The sequence below is a fragment of the Pithys albifrons genome, chromosome 7, assembly GCF_047495875.1.
Source record: "Pithys albifrons albifrons isolate INPA30051 chromosome 7, PitAlb_v1, whole genome shotgun sequence".
Lineage (NCBI taxonomy): Eukaryota > Metazoa > Chordata > Aves > Passeriformes > Thamnophilidae > Pithys > Pithys albifrons.
In genome coordinates this window covers 37,439,381-37,466,338 of record NC_092464.1, presented here as the reverse complement: position 1 = coordinate 37,466,338, position 26,958 = coordinate 37,439,381, and the positions used below count along the sequence as shown (strand labels likewise).

General features: G+C 35.5%; 1 protein-coding gene across 1 annotated transcript in view; it reads right to left on the bottom strand.

Annotated features, from left to right (window-relative positions):
* Positions 1-26,958, bottom strand: part of KCNH8 (potassium voltage-gated channel subfamily H member 8) — a 160,092-nt gene that overhangs the window by 25,844 nt on the left and 107,290 nt on the right. Inside the window, exons 8-11 of the mRNA XM_071560150.1 lie at positions 16,887-17,084; positions 12,960-13,159; positions 10,992-11,241; positions 6,367-6,581 (exon numbers count right to left, since the gene is read on the bottom strand). Coding sequence (XP_071416251.1) covers positions 6,367-6,581; positions 10,992-11,241; positions 12,960-13,159; positions 16,887-17,084 — 863 coding nt within the window. The remainder of the gene's footprint in view (positions 1-6,366; positions 6,582-10,991; positions 11,242-12,959; positions 13,160-16,886; positions 17,085-26,958) is intronic.

Here is a 26,958-nt window from a genome sequence, read left to right as displayed (position 1 = left end):
GGCTACAGAAACGAAACAGGAGATCAGCAGAAAAAATAATTCTTCAGGTTAACATACTAGCAACAGAAAATGAGAAGGTCACCAAGCCTGCAAGAGAAAAGGCATCAGTCTATCCTTTTTGAATTACATGTTTCCTTGTTGCTTTATTTCTCAGCAGTGTACTGTATTGAAGGGTATATTAGAAACATGATAGTGAGATGATTATTTTGAGGGGGACTGGGTGAAGTGATGGCTCAGAGGCACCACACATCATGCTCACCAATGACTGCTAGTAAACAAGCTTTATGAGCTACCTGACTACAGAAAGGAGTCAAACTTCACTTGCACTGTAGCTCCCAGTCAGCCCTGCTCCCACACTAAGTGAAGCAGGTAATTGCCAGGCTGAAGGAGTAGACAAAGGACTGACTGTAGCACTGCACAGGGAAGAAGGGAAGAAGCAGATTCTACTGTCTGAACCCAGCATCCACTTTAAATAGTCAAAGATCCACTAAAAGCTACTTACTATTGTGAATACTACAGGTATGAGACCTATGAAATTTCTTACAGAGAGCTGGAGGACAAAGTTAATTCCAAAACTACTTCTTATCCATTTAAAGTCAGAAATTAAGTGTAAAACAGGTGAATTAACTGCTCTGTTGCCTGTCTCTCTCTTTTTTTTTTTCTCCTTTTTTTCTTTTTTTCCCCCCAGGGCTCAGCTGCATAACTTTTTCAACAGGAGTACAGAAGATGAGCTGTGTAAGTGACATTGTGTGAGTCTTGCCTTGTTCAGCAATAGGGTAATTTATCTTGGGAAGGGGGAAGAGGGAGAGGCAGAGAGAAGAAGGAAAAGTCATTCCAGATAGTCTGAGAAGCATAAATGAAAAATCTGAGTAACATGTCAAATGTGAAAGCCCTGAGCCATAGTTCACAGAAGCATTAATTGGAGAATAGTCCATGCACAGAGGCAGGTAAGAGACCTGCTCCACTGAACACATCAGGAGTCACGTCTCATAGTTAATTATATGCTCACAGTTTTAAAATTAATTTAGTTTTTGACAGTTTGAGAAGCACCTTAGTTCCTATACTATAATCACTGAGAAGTTTTGCAGATTCCTTCTCATATCAAGAGGTATAAAAGAGAAATGAAAATATGGTGTCTATCAGACAGAAAGCAGTAGATGCTCAGCCATCAGTCCCTTAGGGCTTCTAACAGAACAACTAGAGCAACAGGAACCACGTGAACATGGATTAAAGATAAAGATCATAACAGTTTGTTCACAGTTTTAAAAATATTTTATGTGGGCTTTTTCCCCAGAATAATCATGCAGATAAAGTACTAGACTCCTGTTGCTGTAGGTGATTTACTCACTTCTATATTCTACTTGCTATAAGAATTCTTATATAGAAACACAAGAATTGCATTTGATTTTTCACTTATTCTGCAGAATTTATACCTGTTGTGCCATGGAAAATACACACCAGTGAGTTACAGCTACAATAATAGTACCTAATCTTCTGCCAGACAAGCTGTTGACAAAGATAGGTGCTTAACTGCATGTATGCTTCTTTAAAAGTGACAAGTTTTCCTCAAAGTTGTCAACCCCCACTCTAAATGTTAAAGTAGGACTTTAACTTTTTTGAGGTAAATCACGTCGTCTTCTACACAGCTGCCAGGTAATGTGGCCAAACAATCTTCACTATCAAAAAGCTGATTGGAATTATTTGGAGAATGTTCTATGGAAATTATCTATTGTGAAAAATATTTTACAACCTGTGATTGTCCTGCAGGGTACAGGATGTGCTGTGATCTGGGCTGGGGTAGGGAAATTGTGACTAAGTATAGCAGTATAGTAAGAGCTTGTTTGGAAGTTTACTTTTTCGGTACTCAGGTTTTACTATAAACTCATAGATAATACCCAAGAAATAGGAAATGGTTGGATTTCTTTTGCTTTGAAAGTTAAACAAGTCAATAGGCAATTATGCAACTGAAGTTTCTATCAGGTTTTCTTGTCTTACAACACTTGCCAAGATTAAAAGTAACTATTAAAAAAAAACCCAATTTATTTTTTTCCTTAGTATCTATAGAATAGCAAATAGGATAACATCTTTGCCTCTTTAAAACAAAATACTATTTATTATGATGAAAGGTGCATTAAAAAAATCAGAAATGTCACTCTATTTTTATTGCTGATTCAAAAGAGATAAATAGGTAACGGAAAGAAATCCTTCCGAGTTATTACTATATTGGAAAGTAGCATTCATAAATTCAGGCAACTTATATTAGAACTTCTAGAAAAAGCGTGACTAAAGAGGTATGAATGAATGCATGACAAATACATAATCTAGTAGCTAAAACCCAGACTGGATAGGCAGAATTTGATCTGAATTTTGTGCTTGCATCCAAAATATCTTTTGCTAACCATTTTCTGACTGCAAGAGCAATGCAAGACCAATCAAGATAAAAGTCTAGAAATAAACCAATTAAAATGAAATAAAGTGGAATTATATAAATGCTTTTGAAATACTTTCTTAATGCTTGGCTGGAATGAATCAGAAATTTCAGTATATTTTAGATTAGAATTTGTATATGATTTTCTTCCCAAGCTGTGTCCTCTGTTTTATGCTCCAGATCTCAGAGTTTCAGATGGAAGGGGGGGGGGGATTCATTGTTTTTATTGCTACTTGGTTGTTTATCTTTTTAAAATGTATGTGGTTATTTATTTTAGAGGAAAAGTAGATTCCTATTGGCTATGAGTCCTGTCTACAAACACAGATTTTTGACTCTTCAGTAATATAATCTCTTCTTTTAGAAAATGACACATTGATAGAGCTTTAGTGAGACAAAATGGTGCCTGCATGTGTCCTGTCTTCCTTTGGGACTTCATTACAGCTTGAGGGTTAGCATAGGTGTCAAGGAGGATTCTTGTTAAGTGTGGCTATAACTAGCCCTTGGTTTCGGGTTTTTTGTGTGTTTGTTTTGTTTTTATCCAATGTTTATAATGTTGTCTGAACTGTAGAGGCTTATGCATGGACACAACAAATAATCAGAAACAACTGCTAGCAAGTCCACAAAGACATTGTGCAAATATTTACTTCATAGGATAATTCAGAATTATGAATAGCTGCTACAACTCTCTAAATATATAAAATAACACATATTCCAAGACTGGTGGATAAAAAAAATAATTTCCAGTTTCTAACATATAAATGTACTATATGTTTCAAGAACCTTCTTGCAAGTGCTTGGCTTTATCAAATCAAATATCAGACTCTCTCGTTGCCTGCTACATATGCAATTTGGGATGCCTAGTACAAAACTATATAGATGGGGTGAAGCAGCTGTGAAATGCTGGGTCACTTAGCAAACTATTTCCTTACTATGACATCATAGTCAGACCTAGAAAAATCAATTGAAACAGCTGAGTTGTTTCAAGGTCACAACTCCAGTGATCAAACAAATTAGTTTATTTTAACAGTCCTCAAATAATTGAAAACATTTACAAAAACAGTTATGGGTTTATTGAGCAAAACGCAGCAAAGAAGGAAAGGGCAGAATATACACAATCCACATAAAGACTGTCTTCCTAATTCATATCTTCCTATGATGAGAATATATAAAATGATGGCACAACAGCACTGCTAGTATGAATGCATACAAATTAATGGTTATAATCATAAATCACTTAGCAATTGATGGCTATCATGAGTTATCATAAAGAACCATTGGAACTTCATCTCCCTGACTTTGTGTCTTTCTTACTCCATCTGTTACTCATTAGAGGCTGAAATAGTTGCTGGCTCGTATATTTAAAATCTGAGTTTTTCTTCCAAGATTGGTTAAACAACACTCTCAATCCTTCTATAAACAGGCAGCTACAGTTTCTACTTGTTACTGGGAAATCTGTATGCATTTCCTCCTTATTTGATTGAAAAGTGACACATCTATGGAAGTCCTCAAGCCTTTTCCACAGTTACACCTTACTCAGATTTTAATGCAGATGGAGCACATCATTATATACACTCTTAGCCTTGCAAATGAACCAAGACAACAAATTTAAAATGTTTTCCTAGAGGTTTCTGTGTGGGTAGAGAAGCTATGTCATCTAGTGCCAAGTATTCAATTTTGACACTTCAGTATCAAGAAACTGCAGATGACTTTTGTCCCTTTTTAGTCTACATACTTTTAATTTAGATCAAATCGGTTATTCAGTTTCAAGTGCAATGAACAGTTCAAAGAGCATGAGAAAGGAGGTAAGGGGATAATGAATCACCAGGACTGCATTCTTCATCCTTAGTTTTTTAATGCTGGCTTAAACTGTTAAGAACTCTACAACCTAAGGTATTTTTGATGGATGTTACTGAAATTGCAGTAACATTTTAGGTCAGGACTGAAAGGCACTTCAGAAGTCATAGTGGGCAAACTCACGCTATTTCATCCTGCAATTCATTTGACCCCAAATACTGCTACTGATCCATTTTCGAAAGCATTAAATTCACATTTGGTTGTAAATTTACAGTCATTTAAAACATCCAAGAAAAAAGAAAATGAGAAACAGACTTATTCAAATGAATAAACAATTCTCTTTAACTACAGAAATGTTCTCGAAATGCAAAATTTCCATAAAGCTGAAAAAGTCACAGCTAATCTTAAAAGTAAATTCTCCCTGTACTGGGGAAAGGGAATCAAGATATAGTATCATAGCTGCCAAACTGTCCCATAGTACCATTATCAAGAAGTAGTGCTGTATTTAAAAAACAAACAAACAAACAAAAAACCAAACAAAAACCCAAGAAAAAGTCATAATAACATACCCACAAACTGCACATCTGAAAGCCTTCTTCTTCCTTTTCTCTGAGAGCAAACCACCAGATAACACCAGATTTCTGCTTGCAAATTATATTACTGGAGACAGGTGTTTTCCATATGAAGCAGAGTGAGTGGTTGACCAGGCATACTTGCTACTGACAACTTCAAGGCTGCTGTCAGCTTGCTTTCAGCAGAGAGTCTGTGCATCACCCAGCTCACTAACTGGGAAGTGTTATCCCTGAATTTATAAAAGCTGAATACAACTGAGTTGGTGATCCCCAGATTTGCCATCACACATAAAAGCATGAAGTAATAAACTGTGGGGATCCACCAAGTTCCATGACAAAATTGTAGAGGGGAATACAGTCAGCTTCAAACTATATCTTTAAATGGAGTTATACTCCTTTTCAGAATAAGCATTCCTCCCCAAGGGAAATGTGTTGGTTATACAAACTAATCACCAAGCTCTCAGAACAGATGTGTACTCTCAGCTGCTCTCTTCAGCAGCAGGAAGTTTGGAGACATTTCAAGAGACAAACAAATGAGATGTCCTGATTCTTTTCCTCTCCAGAAGTTTGCATTTATATATGGACTTCTTTCTGCTGCTATGGTTTAATAGCATTGCTGTGGAAACACTTGCACCAAAGTACACCTAGTAAGAAATTTATGTAGAAAAATCAGACCATATATCAAATTCATTGCATTTTTGAACTGAAAAAGACTTGGGTGCACTCTTGCTTGATATTACCTTTGTCCCCTCTCTTGATAGTAGCCTAGTGAGCTTTCACGTTCCTTCAATGTTACTTTTCTCTGTGTGTAAGCAGAAGTACAATACAAATAGCTGAACTATTAAACACCAACCGAAAGATTAGCTATAACTGTCTTCATGCATTCGTATGATCAAGTCAGAAAAGAGAGATGTCATCAAAGCTTTTCACTATTAAAATCTGAATACATATATTTTCTATATAATAACAGTGAAAGTACTTCAGTAAGTCTTTACTGAACCCTTTCAGGAGTGCTTTATCCAGAATTTCTTGTTGGGTTTTTGTTTGTTGGTTTGGTTTCAGTCTTTTTCCAAAGTACTCATTTAAATGGAAAAACAAATCTTAATTGCAGTATATGAGAAACAACTGTTTCTAATTTTCAGTGTGTGTGAGGACATTCTTAAGTACTAAGTGATAATCAATGATGTATGAAATGAATGTTCATTAGGCTGGCACATGGGCTTCTAGAAAAATTAAAGTTAAATACTTTGTTTTGGACACATAGCTTATTCAACTATGGATGATTTTTCATATAAGTAAAAAATGAAAAAAATATTAAGAATGTTCTATCATGGATGAAGTTTTCTATGGAAAAAAATGAGAAGCAGAGAACTTTTTCAATATTTATGATCTGCCCCATTGATAAACAATTTATGTAGATAATGTCTGAATTATCAAACGAATGGAATGAGCAATCCTTATAAAAAAATTCTGTGTATTAGTCCTTTACTGTGTCAAAATTATAAGAAATTACTAAAGTATGAGAACCATCTTAAGGAAAAAATAACTACAGAGACCTTTAAAGACACTTACATCACTTTCGTGGCCTTCTCTTAGATTGTATGTGAGATCATGCTGTATGTCTTCAACAAACTTGTGAGCATACTCCGGGTAAAGGTCAAGCACTTCAAAGAGACCTTTGAGGATAATACACTGGAGGTCACAGTATGTAAGAGCTTTAACATCTGCATTTGTTTTAATAACTTGATCCCTAATGGAGAGGTTTGCTCCAATTAAATCTCCTTTACCTAAAAGAGAACACAAAAATAATTATCTTCAAAGCAAAAATTCTTCACTTCTTTTTTTGAATCATAATCTGTTTAACATAATTCCTAAACCTGAAATCCCATTGTTACTACTGCATTTTTAATTAATAACATTCTAAAGGATCTTAGACTAATACATATTATTTTTCAGATGCAATCTTATATGCAATTAAATGGAGGTACAAAACCCAATTTCCAGACAGGTAACTAGCTGATTTAAGGGAGCAATAAAGTAAATACATATAAAATGAAGTTTACACTAGTAATTAATAGCAGGTGCAATTCTGGTTTTCAAAATAGCTCTTGTGGGGATTGTGTGTGTGTTTGTGTGTATTAAAACAGGGAAGTGTTAAGACAGCATTTTAGCAATGACACAAGTAAGTGTAGATCATGATTCAAATTACCCTTTTACTTGGAATTTGGATTGCCAAACATTCACAGCTATATTTCATGATGTCTCATAGTTGTATAGGCTATAAATAGATTTCTAGCTCAACAGCATATCTATCAAGAAAAAAAAAAGAAGAAAACATTCCTGAGCCATTGTATTTTCAATTATGAGCAAGACTGCCTTATAATACTGGATGTATTAAAAACTACAACTCACCATGTATTGAAGAGTACAAAAATTTTGTAATGAAAAGATTCCATACACATTTGACCAGAGGTAAAATTTCCCCAGTTCAATCCTTGGACCAGAGGTCTTCCCCAAAGGTTAACACAGATGGTCTTTGTTTAAGACCTGGACAGTGTGTTGGAGTGCATTTTTAAAAAGTTATGAGCAATACCAAATTATGAGGAGTGGCTGATATGCAGATAGACAAAGTTGCTGTTTAGGGGGACCCAATGAAAGATAAAACAGCTGATAGAAAGATCATGAAATTCAACAAAACCAAATACCAAGTCCTCTGCTTGGGATGAAAAACCTCCCTGCATTAGTGTGGACTGGGAACTGACCATCGTGACAAAGAAGTCCAAGAAACTCCTGTGCAGCATTAGCAATTGTGTGGTCAGCAAGTCCTAGCAAGTGACTCTTTCCCTCCCTGTGTCACTTATGCCACATCTGTGGCACTGTGTCTAGTTGTGGGCTTCCCAGTACAAGACAGAATATTGACATATTAGAGTGAGTATAGAAGAGTCTTCTAGTGTGATCAGGGATTAAAGAAAATTGTGTACAAGGAAACGCTGAAAAAAGTGGGAATTGTTGAAGGCAAAGGAAGGATGTTGTCTTCAACAGCCTAAGAGGAAAGTGTAGAGAAAACAGGGTTAAACTCCTCCCTGGGGTGCACAGGGCAAAAAGATGTATTGGGCACAGGTCATAACAAATGAAATTCTCACTATAAATCAGGTGATGACAGTCATAATGAGGCTGGTCAAACAGTGGAACAGGTTACCCAGAGAAGCTGTGGAATTGCTAGCATCTCTGGAGATGTTCAAAACTTGTCTGGACCTGGCTCTGAGGAAACTGAGCGAAATTGGCCCTATTTTAACCAGGTTTACATTGGGTATATTCCAAAAGCCCCTTCTAATCTTACATTATTCTGTGATTAATAAGTTAAGACTGTCAAGTCTGAAAATCCACCCAGAATGTGATTCCAATTATATATTCCACAGGAAATAGTGAGTTTGGAGGATAAGTTAAATTAAGCAGTCAAGTATCCCTGAAGCTTCTAAAATAGGGAATTTTTATACTTGATCACTTTTTTAGTATCTTAAAATACCATATTTTCTATTTAAATGGAGTTTGAACAACTTTCCTTAAAGATCTTATCATAACCCCAGCATAAGGAGGGATTTTCTTTTATGCTACGAATATATATGCATTAATGCTAATTTGGGATCTCAATTAGTATAAAAAAGAACTGATATGGGCTTAGGTCAGTCTGGGTAAGGGAAACTTGATAGGTGGCAATAACATTTGCCGTTGCTCATCACACAATACATTGCTGACAAAATTAAGTATAATGTAAAATTAAACAGTAAGACACTTTTTGATTTTGCTGTAAATATAAACAATTACTTAGATTTCTTTGATTATATTAAGCAGAGGTGTGGGAATGTTTATTTATTGCTGGCTGTTAATATGGAAAAGTGAAGAAATATTTGAAATATAACAAAACTGGTCTTTAAACATCCTATTTAGAAATATTTTAGACGTATGAACAGTATTAGTATCAATAATACACAAATGTTTTGAAAAAATATTAGATTTTTTTATTGTAGCTATAGTGTTTGATGAAATAAGGTCAGCGTGAAAGACACTACAACTGATTTGGTAATGTTAATGTATATTTCTTTTCCAAATAAAAATAATGTAGCAAAGTCTGTACATAGTAACCTGAAGTTTCATGAAGAATTAATGAAGTGTTGAAATGATTGTACCTTGAATGCCAACATTTGCTATATAACAGAATCATTTCAGTTGTTTTTAGTAGCTATTTTTTATTCTTTTTCCTTTTTTTTTCTTTTAATTGGAGAACAAGCCTATATATAAATGTTTCTGCAGGCACATCTGTTTGTTAATATAGCTGGGACATGCAGTCAAAGTCACAAATATCCTCATTATGGATATTTTTAAAAAAACTTAAGGCTAATACTTTTAACAAATCAAAGATATATGTTCAAATTGTACATAACTGACATTAAAACACATTTTCCTATAAAATATATCCTAACCATCATTATTAGCTGCAAAGCCATAGTCTCAAGAGGAACCAAACATATATTTAACGAGAGCACTTCATTGAATTGTTGCTGTACTGCTTGTTAGTGAGAATGGTTCAGTAAACAAAAACTAATCCACTAGAATTAAAATCAGGACAGAGTTATAAAATATTCTGGAAACTGTAAGTAACCCAGCATTGTCAGGGGAAAAACTCCTCTCTTAGATTTACATGACATAAGTAAGCCAGTTTCTCATAGGAACCTACATTTTTGGTGCATTCACCTTCAGCTGGTGTTAATTGAGTTTAAATGATGAAGCTCCCATTCACTGTAATGAAACATTATTTCACTGTGTTATATTTACATTTTTTGCATTACAAGTTCATTAACTTCTCTCAGAAATCCACTAATCTCTCTCTTCTTGTTTTGATTGTCACCATTACATAATGATGCTTTCATTAACATTTTCAGAAGTGCCTGAAGATGGAATCATTAATGAAATTATAGTTCCAGTGGAGGTAGCTCTTGACTATAAGCTGGCTTTAAGCTTATAGGTTTTTTCTAAAGCATATTTTATAACTTTGATTTATATGATCCAGTGAAATCAAGAGATTCTAAAACTCTACTGATAACAAATGACTGATGAGTGATTTGGACTGCCAATCTATCAGAATTAAAAAGTACTGAAACAAATAGGACCTGTAATACATTTATATTAAAAAAAAAGACCAATCAAATGCATGGTAGTAAAAGAAAGGAAATTTGGTTACAGAAGACCAGAAGCTTCCTTTATCAACAGCCTAGTGCAATCCCACAAAACAGGAAGGAAAGCAAAAAAAGAAATGCTCTTTTAGCTCTGTTTTATAAGAATATTAAAAGTTATTAGAAAGAAGACATTGAAGAGATATTAAAATCATAATAAAATAATTCTTACTTTCAAAGAATAATGTTGTATTTATAAACCCTAACTCAGACAAATTTAATCATCCTTTAGCTGAAGATAATGGGAATATATTTAGTAGGCATTAGATTGAGGCAAATCACAGAAATGTACAGACAGAGATGCTTAAACCTCAGTAAGTCAAAACAATCATCTTGCAGCAACAACTAAACAAAATTTATCAGAAATGAACTTTTGGCCTTTCACTGTTTTAATATACTCCAATGACTGCAGCCAGAATCAGTTAGCATGAAGTAGCTCTGGGGAGCCAAGTCAACAATACTTGTTTTTTTACTACATGGCTTTACTGCAAGGGGTGTTCTCACACATATGCCAACGAATGGCAGTAAGTTCATATTGCTTTCTTTCATTTGGCAGCATTACTGGGAGCATGGCCTGGCCACTAATTTTCATGAAAGATTTGGGAAATGATGACCAATATTCTCTGAGTTGTCAATACCATCATGAAATTAAGCTGAAAGTAGCAATTGGTGTCAAAAGATGTTCTTTTTATGTGAAAAGGAGAGAGAATAATAAAAAATCAGGATACAAGTGATATATTGCACAGCTAACAATCTATCAATTGAAAGCCCCTTAGATCAAAAAGTAAGAAAGTTTAAACTAAAAAGAAGAAAAAATTATGTCCATAGAATAGGACTACTAGCTTAAAACGAAACAAACTCATTCTCATCAAACTGCTGGGACACATTAAGCCATCCATTAGTAGTGAAAGTCCTCCTGCACTGGGGGACCATTCCTTCTCTTTGAACCTATGACTGTGAACATACCGAGAATTGCCAGCACCGTACTGTCCTTCAGGACTTCCATGGAACCTGAGCACACAAAGTAGATCGCTTGCAGGGCATCTCCCTGACGGAGAAGGTATTCCCCAGGAGCACAGAAGGAGGTTTTGATGTGCAGAGATAGAGACCTTAGGCAACCACGACTGGCACACTCAAAAAGGGAGAGCTGCAAAATCTCCTTGTTTAAGTGCATGGTGATGTCTGAACGCAGCTCATCTGGGAAGTCTTTTAAAAGCTGTACAGAAAAAAAAAAGAAAGAAAAAAAACAGGGGTGAAAAAAGTGTAAAATAATTTAATAATTTCTTTTCACTATTGCAGAAGTGACCTGATTTAGTAGTGCTGCTCTTGTCATACAGATGCAAATACTTCTGTTTGACTTTTCTTATCCCCTTGATGAGACATGTAGTTCATCTTAATAAATCTTTACATTGATAAATTTCAGGAAAACATGAATAAATATATGCCTTTATACAATTAAAAAAAAAAACCCTAAAGCAACAAAAAACTGTATATAGGATTTCTCTCTAATGCACAATTTAAACTTGTCCACATTCAAACACAGTAGGCTGTTCAGGTATATACCATTGCATACAATGACACAAATACTATGAAAACAAAGCCAACATGAACTTCTTTTAGATTTTCTTTAAAAGGCTTCTATAAAATTCATCAGTATGCAATATTGCTTCTTCTATGGTAAAACCACAGGAAGAGGAGTAATTAAAAAAACCTGGAAGGTGGTTTTGGTTTGTTGTTATCGAGGGTTTTTTGTTTGTGGAGGTTTTGCTGTTTGTCTTGTTTTTTAATAATGTAATTCAACACTGAAGGAGGGGTGAGAAAGCAGTGGCCACAACATGAATATTCAATAAAAGAACCTATGGGAACTAAAAGACCATGCATGAGGTCTTACTATTTTTCCTTTCAAGCTGCAAGCCCACAAACACAGTTTTGTCTGTAGTTTGAGGGGGTGTGGCATCTGAGCATTGTAATCAGCCTACCCATGAACAAGTGGGCTTAGACAAGGCACTTTGTCCATAGGAGGTAAATACTGATGTTGTCTCCAGGTGTACTTCCCCTCACTTTCAGTGCAACTAAACATACAGACAGTACAAAAGCTGAAAGAGATCATTAACCTTATATAGAAAAGCTTTTACATCTAAGTGATTTTTGTACATTTGAATCTTACTAAGCTCCTTCTGTTGCTAGAATGCTGTTGAATATCCCATTCTTTGTGCTGGACAATAAAAAAACGTTTATCAGGAAAGGAACATTCTCCTATCCAAATCTTTTTGCTTATTTCCCCATTATCTTTAGAGACCACTGAGTTTTATAATATAGATAACAAGAAATCTGAAGGGAACGCTCCATTCAAGAAACACTCCAGAAAGAGAAGCCATCATTTCTCCTGGAGTATACTAACACATAACCTGGAAAAGCAATTTAAAACAAGGAAGCAAAGACACCACCAGAAATCTCTCTTTTGATTTCACTCCCATGTTGCATTCTGCAATATTTTAAAACATAGGAAAATAAATAACATAAAAATTCAGGCTAAACCACTTGTTTTCAGTATTGCAAGGAAAAATTGAAATAATTGAGGAAAGGGCATCACAGTCCCTCCTTTAAAAAAGCCTTAAAACCCCATAGTAGACATTTTGTTGACTGAAATACCAAACTGCTCTCAGTAGCATTTCTGCTGACATTATCCAAAAGGTTTCTGATGAATGCCTCTTTAGCATTTGAGAATTATGGATGACTTTGAATTTTAATATATGAATTGATGTTTTAAATTAGATTTTTCAGTAGTGTATCCTTTTCCTGATATAATCCAGATTTCTCTTTAGGCATGCCCCTTGTAACTTCACACAGAGTCACAAAAACCATTTACCCCCTTCCTTGACTCTAAGATTGTAGTCAAAACCATCAAACATGAAAACTCCCTCATTTGGTTACCTCATTGGAATCAATTCCATTATTGACAGACCATGTGGTTTGGAAATATTCAAGCATCCTTTGCTTTAGTTGCTGTGGCAGGTGATGGACCCGTATAAAGTCCTTCAGATCCTTGGTTCTTGTGTGATAAAGGGACCATCTGGAGTACATCCTCTGAATTATGGCAGTCACATTGCCAAACACCAAGGCATGCATCAGAGCTAGAGAATACAGAAAATATGTGCAAAGTAAAGTGATTTGTTGATCATTAAAACGTAACACAGAAAATTAACAGGATCTCCACAGAAAGAAAATTTCCTGATTGAGAGATATCATCAAGCTTTTGAATGTAAGATTCCATGAGTAATAAACAGTACTATTAATATGATTAATCATTTCTTGTTTTTTTGAGACACTAGCAGTCACAGTCATGAGACAGAGTAGGAAAAGTTCTATCAAGTTCTATCAAGGTACCAAGCAAAAAAATGCCCAAGTCAAATAAAGCTCATAGTCTAAGAAAAAGGGAAAACAGAATTACAGAATCATAGAATCATAAAGTAGAGTGGGTCAGAAGAGACATTAAAAATCATCTAGTTCCAAACACCCTGCCGTGGACAGGGATACCTTGCACTAGACCAGATTGCTCAAAGTCCCATTCAACGTGAGCCTCAACACCTCAGGGATGGGGCATCCACAGCTTCTCTGGGCAACCTGTTCTAGTGTATCACTGCCCTTGCAGTAAAGAATGTCTTCCTAGTATCTGACCTAAACCTACTTTCTTTCAATTTAAAACTATTCCCACTTGTCCTATTAAGACATGCCTTTGCACAAAGTCTCTCTACATCTTTCTTGAAGGCTCCCTTCAGGTACTAGAAGGAACACATGTAGGCAGGTAAGCTCAGGAAATATTGAGAAACTAATACTCAGTATGAAAACTAGACCCAAATAGTCAGAAATTACACAGAATGTACCAGATTTCAAAGCACACATAAAAAAAAAATTACAAATTGGGACCACATGTAGTGAAATGAAGCTGTAAATTATATTTAGAGATGTATCACATTCTGGAGAATAAGATATTAAAAAAAAAAGTTAAAAACCCATTGTAAATCAGAAATTCAGGTTAAAAGAAACATTCAAACAGACAATCTGATTTCTTATTTTGCTTGAGGGGCTCAAAACTGATAAGGAATCATGTATCAGAAAGTTCTGACATTCTAGAATTTGCCTGCCATTATATTCTGGCTTGGGAATAAAAAGACCAGAAACAAAATTGAAGAAATGCTTACATATATTGGTCATTTGGGTTTGTCTGTGCAGAAATGTGTTTGCTGATTATGAGTTGAAATATCACTGCTAGGTTGTCTGTCATGTGATATTGATCCGATGTATGGAACATGCATGTGTACAAATTGTTTGTTAAAAAAATTACTAAACAGATTGATTATTTCTCTAAAGGGACATTTATCTTTATAATGCTTTAAAGAAGCAGACAGACTACTCAGAGTCGCAAAGGAATTGGTTCATAAACAAGAAAAACGCACTGTTCACCTTTTATGTCAATTTACAGAAAGCGAGTGTGAGTGGAAAGGAACAAGGGGGAACAGGAGGAGGAAACAATGCACTTTTAAATGGAAGAAACAGATAGAAAAATCTTTAGTTTGGAATGTTAGAATTTTTTACAGGCTGAATAAAACACAAAGGAGCTAGTAACAATATCTGTGTCTTTATTGTGGATGAAACGCAGAAAAACAGGTAATTGCAGTGTAGAAAGGATAGAAAGAGTATGAATTCAGGTACGAATAGTAGAAAGAAAGGCAAGCACAACTGGAAATTTATTTCTAGGAATAATCATCCAGATCAACTAGGCATTGTCCATGACAGTACAGTGAATTTCTATGTCATTAATATCTGAAACTTGAGCAATAAAATGTGAGAGACAGGTGTAATGCTAGGTACAGGATATTATACCAGAAATATGGCAGCTAGGGCTGAACAATTGATCCCAACACAGCTAGATGGGTTAAGGAAATAGTGTAGCCTCTTTAAGGGTGCAATAACCAGTTAAAAAGGGGGGAGCAATACAGCATTACGTGGTGTATGGATGCATATTCAAGAATCATATGTGGTGTAAGTCTCCCAGAAGACTCTAAAGTTAGGATCCGGGCAGTGTAGACATCTCTGTGATGTTATTACAGGCACAAATATAATCTAGAATTTTATTATTATGGTGGAATCTGTTATTGGCTATATACACTGGAAGGCAAATGTTGTTTATGGTGACAAACCATTATTTTATGTGACAGGCATTAGACTATCAAATAATCACAGACACACCCTACTTTCTAGAAGAAATCTATTACTTCATTCTCTAAACCCAAACAGGACAAGTTGAAAACTTCTATCTACTGTGTTTCATTAAGAGGCCTCTATTTTACTGGATATTCTAAATTCCATTTTTGTTGCTTAGGGAACAAAGAACACCTCTGATCCCAGTTGCTGGAGTGGGCCTCCAATCCCTTAAATACAAAATTACACTTTATTTTTTGAAAGAACATGGAGTATACAAGACAGAACATGGTATTTTAAGTAATTAAGAGGTATTACGCCCTTAAGCATACAGATTAATAGTTTATTCCTAACAGTTTTCTGAGGCATCTCACCAATCTATGGTGCATGATGTTAACAGCTTCTTGAAGTTTCCCTGTACTGATTTTCCTCAGTACTGTTTAAGATACAATTCCTCAAGAAAATACCTGCAGATCAGACTATTCTTTTTACCTGGCTGCATCTTGTTCACTGGACCCTCACAGATATAAAACCATTCTTCTACCTGCTTGCCTATGAGTAACTTTGTCTTTCAGTCATCAGTTCCCTCTTACTGCGTTCAGTCAACTAGTTATTCACAATTCACTCAGTGTGCACACATATTATTTCTATCACTAAATAAAACAAGAAATTAAAATGAAATTGCTATAACTGGACTAAACAGATGCATAAGATACTTTCATATTCTACTCTATTAATTTTATGAAAGGCTTCCATATCAAAGAGTATTAAATATTCATCATTACCTTACACAAGGTATTTCTTGATAGAAATGAAAACTCCTTCCTTCATTCCAACAGATCTTATGTAGTGAAAGCCCCAAAGCAGAGAGACCACAGAGTATTTTAAAACTATAATTTTATAATTTTAAGCTACCAGCAAGAGCAATTCAGAAGCTGCTTGTGGTTTTGTGACATTGCAAAATCAAAGTTATATAATTTTTGGATGATTTTTTTATATTATTGCTACTCATTTTCAGGATTGAGAGAAATGACAATATTTCACTGAACAATTTTTATACCACTTAATGCTGCAAATATACTATTTACAGGTCATTCATTGTGTTCCCTAGCTTTAAAGTGTCAAATTGCTAATTTGTATTTGCCCAGAAAGATTTATCCTGTAATACTGAAACCACCTGGCAATCCAGACTTTACTGACTAGCCCTGAAGAAATACCTATTAATCCTTCAAGAACAATGAGGCAAACAGAAAGAAAAAAAAAAGGGGGCAGGGGGAAGGGGGCAGTACTGTAATGGTAATTTGCTTTTACCCTTCATGCCCACTGTGACATTTTTGAGCTGCATGATATACACATTATGAAACTGCATTGCCGATTTTTAGGAGAAGGAGGATGAAGAGAGTGTTGCAGGGACTTTCTGTAAACTTAGCTTACAAAGCCCTGCAGGTGCCACCAACTCACTGGCTGTACCCAGGTGCCTCAGCCAAAAGAAAGGGACCATGAATGAGCATATGACCTTCCTCAACAGTACAACTAGATAATTATCATAAATAAAAGCACAGCTAGGAGCACAAATATAAGAAAAACAACGTACTCTGATTTTACTTGTTTCTAACCCCCTAGAAACCTTTTACATGGACACTTAGCATTTATACATACCCCCAATCAGCATTGTGCAAATGGAGAAGATCTTTTCAGCATCGGTATTGGCCGAAACATTTCCAAACCCAACACTGGTGAGGCTGCTGAGAGTGAAATAAAGGGCAGCTATATAGGCACTTCTGATTGATGGGCCTCCTAGTGTATTATTCTCATAGTAAGGAGACTCAATACGTTTTCCTAGCTCATGAAGCCAACCTGCAAAAAAAAGCAAAAAAAGAACTACTGAGGAATACTGACACCATGAAAACTACACATTCCATAAAACGAAATAGAAATTATTTAAAAGGCACTACATTCTTCACACAATTCCAGGAATAAAATTAACATTAAACTGTAGGAATTTATGCAGCACAGTAAGTATTATATCTCTGGGATGTTTATTTTTACGCATGATTATTTATGATAAGAACTGTACTTCTGTATGGAAATCAAGTGGTTTTGAATTGCATATCACAGGTCTAATTGGATAATTTATAAAATCCATTAAGTCACTGAAAAGAAAAAAAAATTCCTCACGCAATAGCACTGCAGCTAGAATGCAACATCATTTGATTCTTTCCATTAATTAATGCTTGGAAAGCTATTTGACATCCTAAGACTAAATCATTATAATAGTAATAGTAATTACATATTCAGGGCTTTTTACTTGTTTCTTTTTACAGTAGAAAATATTCAAAGACCTTAACATAACTTACAAACCAGAATTAATTTTCAAAAGATGCTTCAGTAAGTATTTTCTAGATTGTTCATTAAATCTCCTTTCTTTTTGCTAAATGAGTCTATGTGTGCTAGAGAAAGTAGAATTAGCTACTAGTTCATAGATATTTGAAAAACAACAAAACAACCTCAAAAAAACAAAGCAGGAAAAGAAATGAATTTGGAAAACACACAACCTGAATGAATTGCATAAGTACAGCGCTTAACAAAAATCAAGCTGGGGGATAAAGAAGGCTAAAAATTGATTTTTGTGCCCAGTTTTGGCTGTTGAGCAGCTTGCTTGGGAGTTTGGGAATCTTTTCTGCATATTCGAGGAGAACTGCCAAAAGAAAATAATCCTGACAGACAGAGCTTTATTTTTAGAAAAAATGTTTGGGGGTACCCCTATTGTAAGCTGAGACCTAATAGACTGAATCACCTCCTGAAGCTTATTCATTCTCCCCTTCAGTCAGCATCCATTTGGATGAATCCAAATATGAACTGGGGGAAATCTCATTGCACAGAACAGTTGCAAATCTAAGGCACAGATTTAAAGTATTTGTCTCAGCTTTCAATTGAGTTTGGTAAGGAGTCTGTAAGAATTTACTACCTACAGAGGACTTGCCAAACCATGGCTGATACCATGCTCAGCTCCATGCTCTCTGGAATGCTGTCCTACAGAGAAAGTTCAGCCGGAAGGGATTAGTAATGACAGGATGAGGTCCAGCCATGGGCCTGCTGACCCACTCTGTGCAGGACAGTGAATATAATCAAAAGCATAAATGAAAGCAATCTGCATTGTCATATGATGGCAGTACTGAGTAGGCTGTTTTACCTTGCCAACAGACAAGAAAATATAGGAAAATCTCCTTGATTTTGCCTTGAGATAAAGTATTAAGCATGGGGGGCTATTTTATATTTGTGGCTCCTAATTATTTAAAATGATACTAAATCAAAAGTGCAGGGGAGCAGGGGGGAGGAGGGTTGGGGGGCAAAGAAGCCTAACTGAAACAATATCTAGCCCAAGTGAACCTCTGTGCACGACTGTTTTTCTGACCTTGCACTACACTTCCCCAACAGTAACATAGCCCTTTTTATGGCAGATTTAATTCCTGTGTATCTGTGTTAGAGAATGTAATTCTCAACATTAAAGAATATAGAATAAAAACCTAAGAAAATCCGTGGCAGAGAGTAGGCAGCTAAACAAATGCTATCTAAACCTAATGCAAAATAATACAATGATAAACTTCAACATCAGATTTTGAAAGTATTCTAGTCATATGGAGAACTGCAAAACTGAAACAAATAAGTTATTTTAAATGACAGTAACTGATAAGTAAAATCTAAAATAATTTCTTTTAGGAGAAAATCTCCTTCCTGGGAGTATTCTAAAAGCCACTGATTGTTGACCTGTGTATTTTCATTTCTCTGACTTTTCATACGTTTTCAATGCTATCCAGGGAAGGTGGATGACTCCATTCTTTAATTGATAGGCATATATGTAAGCTGAAATATCATTGCTCCTAAAGATTCATTACTGCCAGTAAAGGTAAGGTCCAAAAATAAATGCCTACATTGTATCAAACAGTAGAAGTCCTTATAATATTTCTACAGTAATTCTACTATCAAAATACTAAATATAGTATTATCATTTTATAGTTGCTAATAAGCACTTCTGATCAAGGCAACAGTATTTGAAATGAGTTCCGTATTCTGTGCCTAGTTCTGTGGTGTAACTGAGGGTCACACCTCAGTAAGATGAATGGTTTATCTCTGAGCTACAATAGCAGCAGTTAGAAATTATTAGCAATTATTAACAATTTTTAAAATAATGCCCACAACATGAAGAAAATAAAATAGGTAAATTTCCTTGGAGATTTAGAGTTGGAAGAGAAAATGTTTATCTGAAAGCAAAAACCTAGTAAATGTATCCCTCCGACTTGTAGATAAGAACATGTTTACAGCTTCTCATTTCTATTTTGCTATTTTCCTAATCAGGACCTTTTGAAGAAATTATATAGAATGATAATCCAGTCACAGTATATAAAATGGTGCAAGATCTTCCAGATCAACTATACTTCGATTTTTTGTTGATAGCACTGCATTTTTTTTTTCCATTTCAGAGTAGCGACAAGATACTGTTGCCTGCAAATACTGGAAATAGTCATGAGGTAAAGTCATTGACCAATGCCTTTTCTGTTCCTGTAGGTAACAGCTCTCAGCAGATTCTCTGGCAAACTTGAGTAATTAATTTCTGCCCTCAGGGAAGAAGAGAAAAATAAATATACCTTGTAGTCAGAGGGAGCTTCCTAGAATTTAGCATTATGAATCTTGTCTGATTCAGAATTAGCATTATCTAGGTATAGCTCTCTGACTTTGAAGACATTTTAAAGCACCAATTAGTGTAACTAAGAGGAAGGCCTTTCAGAGGGAAAAAGAGCACTTAAGTAATCAAGTCCTATTGGAAAAGTCAATAGGAACTGGATATTTAGCTCCATTAGGCTTCTTTGAAAATTACTGTAAGAATCTGTATTGAGTTTCATTTATCTGTATCTGGGAAGTGCTCAAGAATCAGCAGAAGCATAAAAAAGCATTTAAACATCCAGAGAAGACATACTTTTTAACTAGATGTAAAACATGTTATTTCATTTACTTTAAATCCAGTAATAGTCTTCTCCTGGTTTGGTGCTAACTCTGCATTGAGTAGCTGCATCACTCCCTATAATTTGCAGCTTCATCTGTACTACTACTTAGATTTTCCTTACATGCCAGACACTTATCACACCAAAATACTGTCTGGCACTTCAAAAACTTAGAAAATAGTTGCGTTTTCTAATGCAGTAATTACCCACATCACTTATTGCATAAATAAGACAAACATTTTTTTTCCCCCCAGTTAAAAATAGACCAAAACTCTCTGGTTTTTTCTGCACTACAGTTTTGGGAAGTGTAAAGAGGTATGGATAAGGAGTACGACTTAGAGTATCCTTGAATGCCTGAAAGCAGGAATGGTCTCCAACAGACCAGTATTGATGATGTTAAAAGAGAAAATGGGACAAAGGACAAGTTTCTCTCAGCTATGATTCCACATCAAATTTAGGGACTTCAAGTATTTCTGGGCGAAATGTGAATGTAGAAGAGCCTATTGCTTTCACATAATCTTGTGTGTGTGTGTGTGTTTGAAGAGTATATAAGTATCTGAAGACTAGATCATTTTACTTCTTTTAGTGTTCATGACTGCATTATTGAATAATCATTTCCTCTGTTCTCATGGTAATTACTCATTTAAGGTATTCAAGTTCTTTTCAAGATACTCAAAGCCTTTTTTATCTCTGTCTAGCCAAAATGCTTTTGACATGCAATTTTTTCCTGCTAAAACATTTGCAGTTTTCCCCAGACTACTAATGGGCTAAACAGCACCATTCCTACTTCTTCTCGCTGTGGAACATCACTGTTACTCTTTCATTGTCACACAACCTGATCATTTGCTTACAGGTTTGATCCATGGTGGAGTTTTGCCTGTCATATTAGGAGAGGCTTCCAGGTACCAGAGCAGATGGTTTTAGGATTAAAGAACCCCAGAGAAGACAGGAGCAATCATACCTTTAACCACTGCTTCTGGAGGACTGTTAATGTGTCAGACCTGATTGCACTAGGTCAATAAATAAAACATGAATCAGGCTTTTCTTTCACACAGACTAGAAAGAAATAGGTTTAAAAAAAAAAAGCCGCAATCCTGAAAGTGTAATACAGTTGGAGGTTGTTAAGAGTGTGAAAACACAGCTCCCTGGCACATGCCTGAATGGCAGAGTTGCACAGCAGTAAAACATGGGACATGAATTTCTGCTCTATTCAAAACAAAAAAAAAAAAAGTAATTGTTATATGTATAAGAGAAAACCTGAAGTGCATCTGTATGACATGTCAACAAGCACAGGCTACAAAGGAACAGCACTGGCCTATCTGGCCTTGAGATTTATATTTGAAGAAGATAATTAGCTGGCATTCAAAATAAGTGTCAATGCATGAAACGTAGACTAGAATGGCTTTAATATTAGTACAATAGACATAATCATAATGGCTGCATAACAGTGAGGAACAATTTGCATTAATCTAGTCCCCTTGGTCTTCTGCTAACATACTTTCCCTAAAAGGGTAGACACCTAAAATGAGAAAGAAAACAAGTATTATAAAGACATTAACATTTTTCTCAGGTACTTACACTGCTTTAAAAGGTTAAAGTCACAGAATAATTTATTCTAAAAAATGTGTTTTCTTATTTAGCTTTGGTCCTCAACAGAGTCTATTATTTATTGTGACAGATTTAATGATTTATTTTTTTTGTCTTAAACTAGGAAGATATATAACATGGATATGAATGAAACTGGTAGTGTGACAGAACTAGAGGAATATCTATGGCAGTCAAACCCACATAGTCAAATCTTGTGGAGGGAAATTTTTGACATGACATAAAAAAGAAACAGATTTAACTTGGATTAGATGAAACATAGTTTTATCTCAACTGCCTATCACTGAAGTCCTTGTAGCAGAGGTGCTCTCAAGTCTGCCCTGTGTGGCCCTGGGGTCAGAGCCCAGACACTAACCATGCTGACTGGGAACTGCCACGTATACAGCACATATGGGGATTAGTGCTGGAGATGAATGTGTGGCACGGATTTCTGCCTTCCACAGTTCATAGCATCACCTTTCTCTTCCCTTTGTGACACAGTACCTGTATATTTTTAAATCTAATTTTTGCCTATTTCAGTATTTCCCCCCATTTTTCCATGGTCTGGGGTCATAATCGTTGGTACCTTTATGATGCATACATTGCCCCAATTAATCCAAGTAACGAAGGGTTAAACTTGTCCAAGCAGATTACATTTAATCTCTGGGAAAAATAGTTGATAATTTCAAAACCATGTCCTTCTCAGAAGTAAACACTACTGGGACATCTCTCCAAAATTGTAGATGAGGATTAATTAGTAGAAATCATTGTCATAATAGATGTTAACTGGAAACTAGGAATGGATAGATTCAATAAAAATGCAATTTGATTTCCATTGCAGAGAAACTGGATAGAATTTTTATTACAACTATTTCTAGATTAACAAATGAAATGAGAGATGTGCATGAGCCAAAATCCAAGGCACGAACATGATCCTAAAATCCCAAATATTCCTATTTTGGATCTACTTAAAAAAAAAACAACCCATGGATCAAAGTTTAAAAAATCAGGATTTGAACATAGGTCAGAAGAATGTGTACTCTTCTGTCAGACTTTGGAAATTCTGATTTTCCAAAGTCTCTAACATAATCCAGAGAAAGTCTGAACTTGAACATAATGCAGTCAGAAAAGAAAAAGAAAACCAAACAAAAAGAAGGTCCATATATGCACCACTACTCCATGAGGTTTGGACATAAACAAGCCTCTATAGTCAAAGGTAGGTGTGTGAAATGGTTACCTCCATGCCTGGTTCCTTTTGAATGTACCTGCTTTAAATGATGGCATATCCTTTGCAGGTAAAATGTCTGGTGTGCTTCTTGGGCAATGGTCTAGAGGAAATTGTGTACTTCCCAAGATCCTTAGGAAAAAATTTGACTATCTAGGGACAAACATTAAGGCAGATGGTTTAAAGACTTTTAAAAGCCAATTTCCAAACTAAATGTGTACTCCCTTTCACCATTTTCAGGTGTAAGCTTAACCTTTGTCAGGTCTACTTAAAGTTGATTTTACTTGAAAGGTGACAGCCCATGTAATTCTTTTGTAACGCTAATACCCTTTGTAAATAAATTGGTTGTTGTATTTCTAATTGAATACATACTTAGAAGGTGTTAAAAATATATTTTGCAGAGCTTTAAATTATCTAACACGACAAAGTCATAACAAGATATTGACCTGTTCTGCTCACTGAAAATGAAGTTTTCATGGTGCAATAAGTATTCAGTTAAATAAGTAGTTTCAGGAAAAAGAGGTGCTCAATCAAGGGATTAAAAAAAGGAAAAAAGTCTAAGATTTAATTGCAATTTTGCTGATAACAACAAAAACACAGCTGAGCCCACAGAAGTGCTGAAAACCTGACAAGCTTTAATTATCTGATAAAACTCAACTCTGAAGTATCACTTCTTAGAATAAGAAAGTAACATTTCTGTATTCTCTTGCTAAAATTGATGCCACCTTCAAGGTACTGACAAAAATTTCTTGTAGGAAGCATTTAATTTCTTTTCACCAGAAAGAGTGGTCTGTTAAATAATTTAAATTTTCATTTTGGAAAGCCATAAGTGCAAGGATACTTTTTATCCTATGGGAAGCTAGTAATCCAGCCCAGTGAAGACACTATAAATGCATGGATTATAATGCAATTTCCAAAGGCTCTGTCTGACCACTCCTGGGCATGTTCACAGTAAGTGGTAGAGCAAAAGGCCTAATACTTTAAATGCTAAGATTTTATTAAAAAACAATGCTGGAAATACACATTTTAAATAGTTAGTAACAAGTAAGAACAGGTTGGACTTCTGCAGCTCTTCCACCTAATGCAAAATGCTACATAAACACTCCACAAGACAGAGTGTACATGAATTACCAACAGCTTCACACATTTCTAGCATCAGTTTCTAGCCCCAATCTATGTTTATGCATTAAATATTAATATTTCTAGAGGAAGTCCTACCTTCTTTTGCCAGCAAAATAAAGTTTTGCAGTTTTACTTTTTCTTCTACTTGAATTGAAAAATCCCTAAGGACTGAAAGACTTTTCCTCCAGGACCATTTGACATGTTCAATGGTAACTGGATGCCCGTCTGTGCTTGTCCTGCTTGGTGGGTTGGTCCCGCAGGCTGACTGGGCAGGCTTTGGGTGGGTTGTCCCTCTCACCCCTACTACCTTGTTGCCTCATAAGGCTGCAGATTTCTCCTCTGGGACTTGCAACCAGTATTCTGCAGATGTCTAAAAAAATCAGACAGCTGCATAGACCTGTTGTTCTTATTTATGAGGAAGACTCCAATATACCTTCACACCTGCCACACAGTATAATGTAATAGATTCCCCTTACAGCAGACATACATTTATTCCAAGCTAGACACCTGTCTACATTACATATAAGAGTTATGTATAAGAATTTTAAGAGCTGACCCAGCAGATATATGAGGAACATATTTCTCTTGATATTTTATGATAGTTCTCTAAACATTTAGACTTTTGCACAGAAGTTCCAGCATACACAGTTGGTGCACCTGCATTCCAGCAGAACTAGGTCATAAAATACTTCAATCTCATTTTTCAAAGAGTAGGTAAATTTAGAGAAGAAATATGTTGGAAACTCTTCCTCTCTGTGGTAAGCATGTACAGCTCTTCTCAATCGTAATTTGTTAGATGGCTATGTTTGAATATGTGAGTGATTTAAACCTTTCTTACTTTTGCAAGTCAGCAGTTTACTTTCTCTTCCCCAAATCATTGAAAGGATGAGATGGGGGCATTTTCAATATCAACTTTCTGTGACTATAGCAGTCAATACATATAAACCACCAGATATAGCTAATTATTTTTATTAAATCTTTTTATTGTTCCTAGGAATAGTTTGCAAATAACTCTAATGCCAACAATGTATTTGGACTGAAGAAAAAAGACTTTTTTTTTTTAATGATCTTGCTTTGTTCTCCCCAGTATATTTTTTTAGGCTTCTTAAACTAAAAGAAATTATTAGTATAAGTAATTACCTGCTATTTTTGCAATATTGTATAATGTTAATTAAACTTTTAGATTACAGGTAAACCATAAAAGTCTAAACAGATAGCTTATTTAAGAAATAAATTGCAAGACAATAATCAGAAGTTTATGAATTATTCACAAATCCTCCTCTTTAAGGAGATGGTCACACTGTCACTGCACGAAGTCTCAGCATTTAATGTTACTGCTCCTTAGGCAAACTGCCTGTTACTGTCCTTTTTCAGGCTATCAAATGCCTTGCAGCTATGTTTGGAATTAGAAATGTTAGTGCTCCTAGTCCATTCAGTGCAAAGAGCATGTCTATCTATGCCCTCTTTTCTTTCCTGTGCTCCATCAATCCGTACCCATCTGTTAGAGCTTTTCTTATCTTATATTTAGACTGTAATACCCTCTTGGGGAAGAGCAGACTTTTTATCCTGTGTTAATTCAGCAATGGAGGCAAGAGGGTCTTGACCCATAACTAGCATCCCAGGTGCTGCTGCAATAAAATTACTGGTAATGAGGGTTTTTTTATGGTGTCAGCTAAAGAGTTAGAAACCTCTTCTGCAGTTTTATGTGTTTGGAGTTCAAATCATGCCAAAAAGGTCTTGAGCTACTGTAGGCAATACATTCATATCTTTTAAGAGAAGTATCCTCCTCCATAAGCATTACAGATGACTTTAACATGAAAACTTCATTATCAAAATTTGCAAAAATATCTCAGAAAAGAAAATATTGAAGAATGTCAGTTTTAAGGTTGTTGGCAAGACTTTGAGTCTAGATGTGTACAGTTTGGCACAGTTGGTAAGTTATTCTCAACTCTACTCTAATGTTCTCACCTGCTCAGATTTCACCACCAGAGAAACACAGGCTAAAGTTTGTCAGTAATTTCGACAATATCTCAGTCCCAAGAGTTATTATATTTACAGTTTTGACTCAGAATCTGCAAATAAATTCTCATGGAGGCAATGACAGAGGTAATCAATACATTAAATCTATGCAAAAAAAAATATTTGCAACAGCAAGATACCAAGAGGAATATTTTTTATAAAGGCAGTGCAATGTGCTATTCTTATTTTCATATTATCTGTTTAACTGTCAGCAATCTATGAGAGTGGAGCTGTTTACTTCTAGACTTCTCTTTAAGAGTCCTCTCTGCTTTTTAAATCTGAGTAATGCAATAGGTGGCCCCTGATAGAGATATCTTCCTCTCTCCTGCCATCTTCCCCACTCCAGAAATCAAGCCAATATTCAGCAGCTCCTACTTAGACAAATGCAGGCTCCCAACTTGGTAAAACAGTGGCAGAAGCCTCAGCACAAAAACTGTTTCCTTTTGCAGGTCTAATTACAAAGGAAAGGGTAATTGCAAAAAACCTCCATGCTACTTTCCATCTGACTAGACTTCGTAATCGCACAGGAGATGACAGTATGGAGTTCAGTTTGGGTCAGTATAGACTGCTGCAGTCTACATGACATCCATTTCTCCTTGTCTTCTATATTAGTAACATCCATGCTGGTTAGATAACAGCTAAGTATGTTAACCCTCGCTACAACGCGCTCCTTGCTTGCTCCATGCATTTTACAGTGCCGTCTGGGTCTTTTCCTCTGTCTTCTTATTTAGGGAGCCCCCATGTTGCGATCTGGATCAGGAGCCTGCCTCTATCAGGCAGC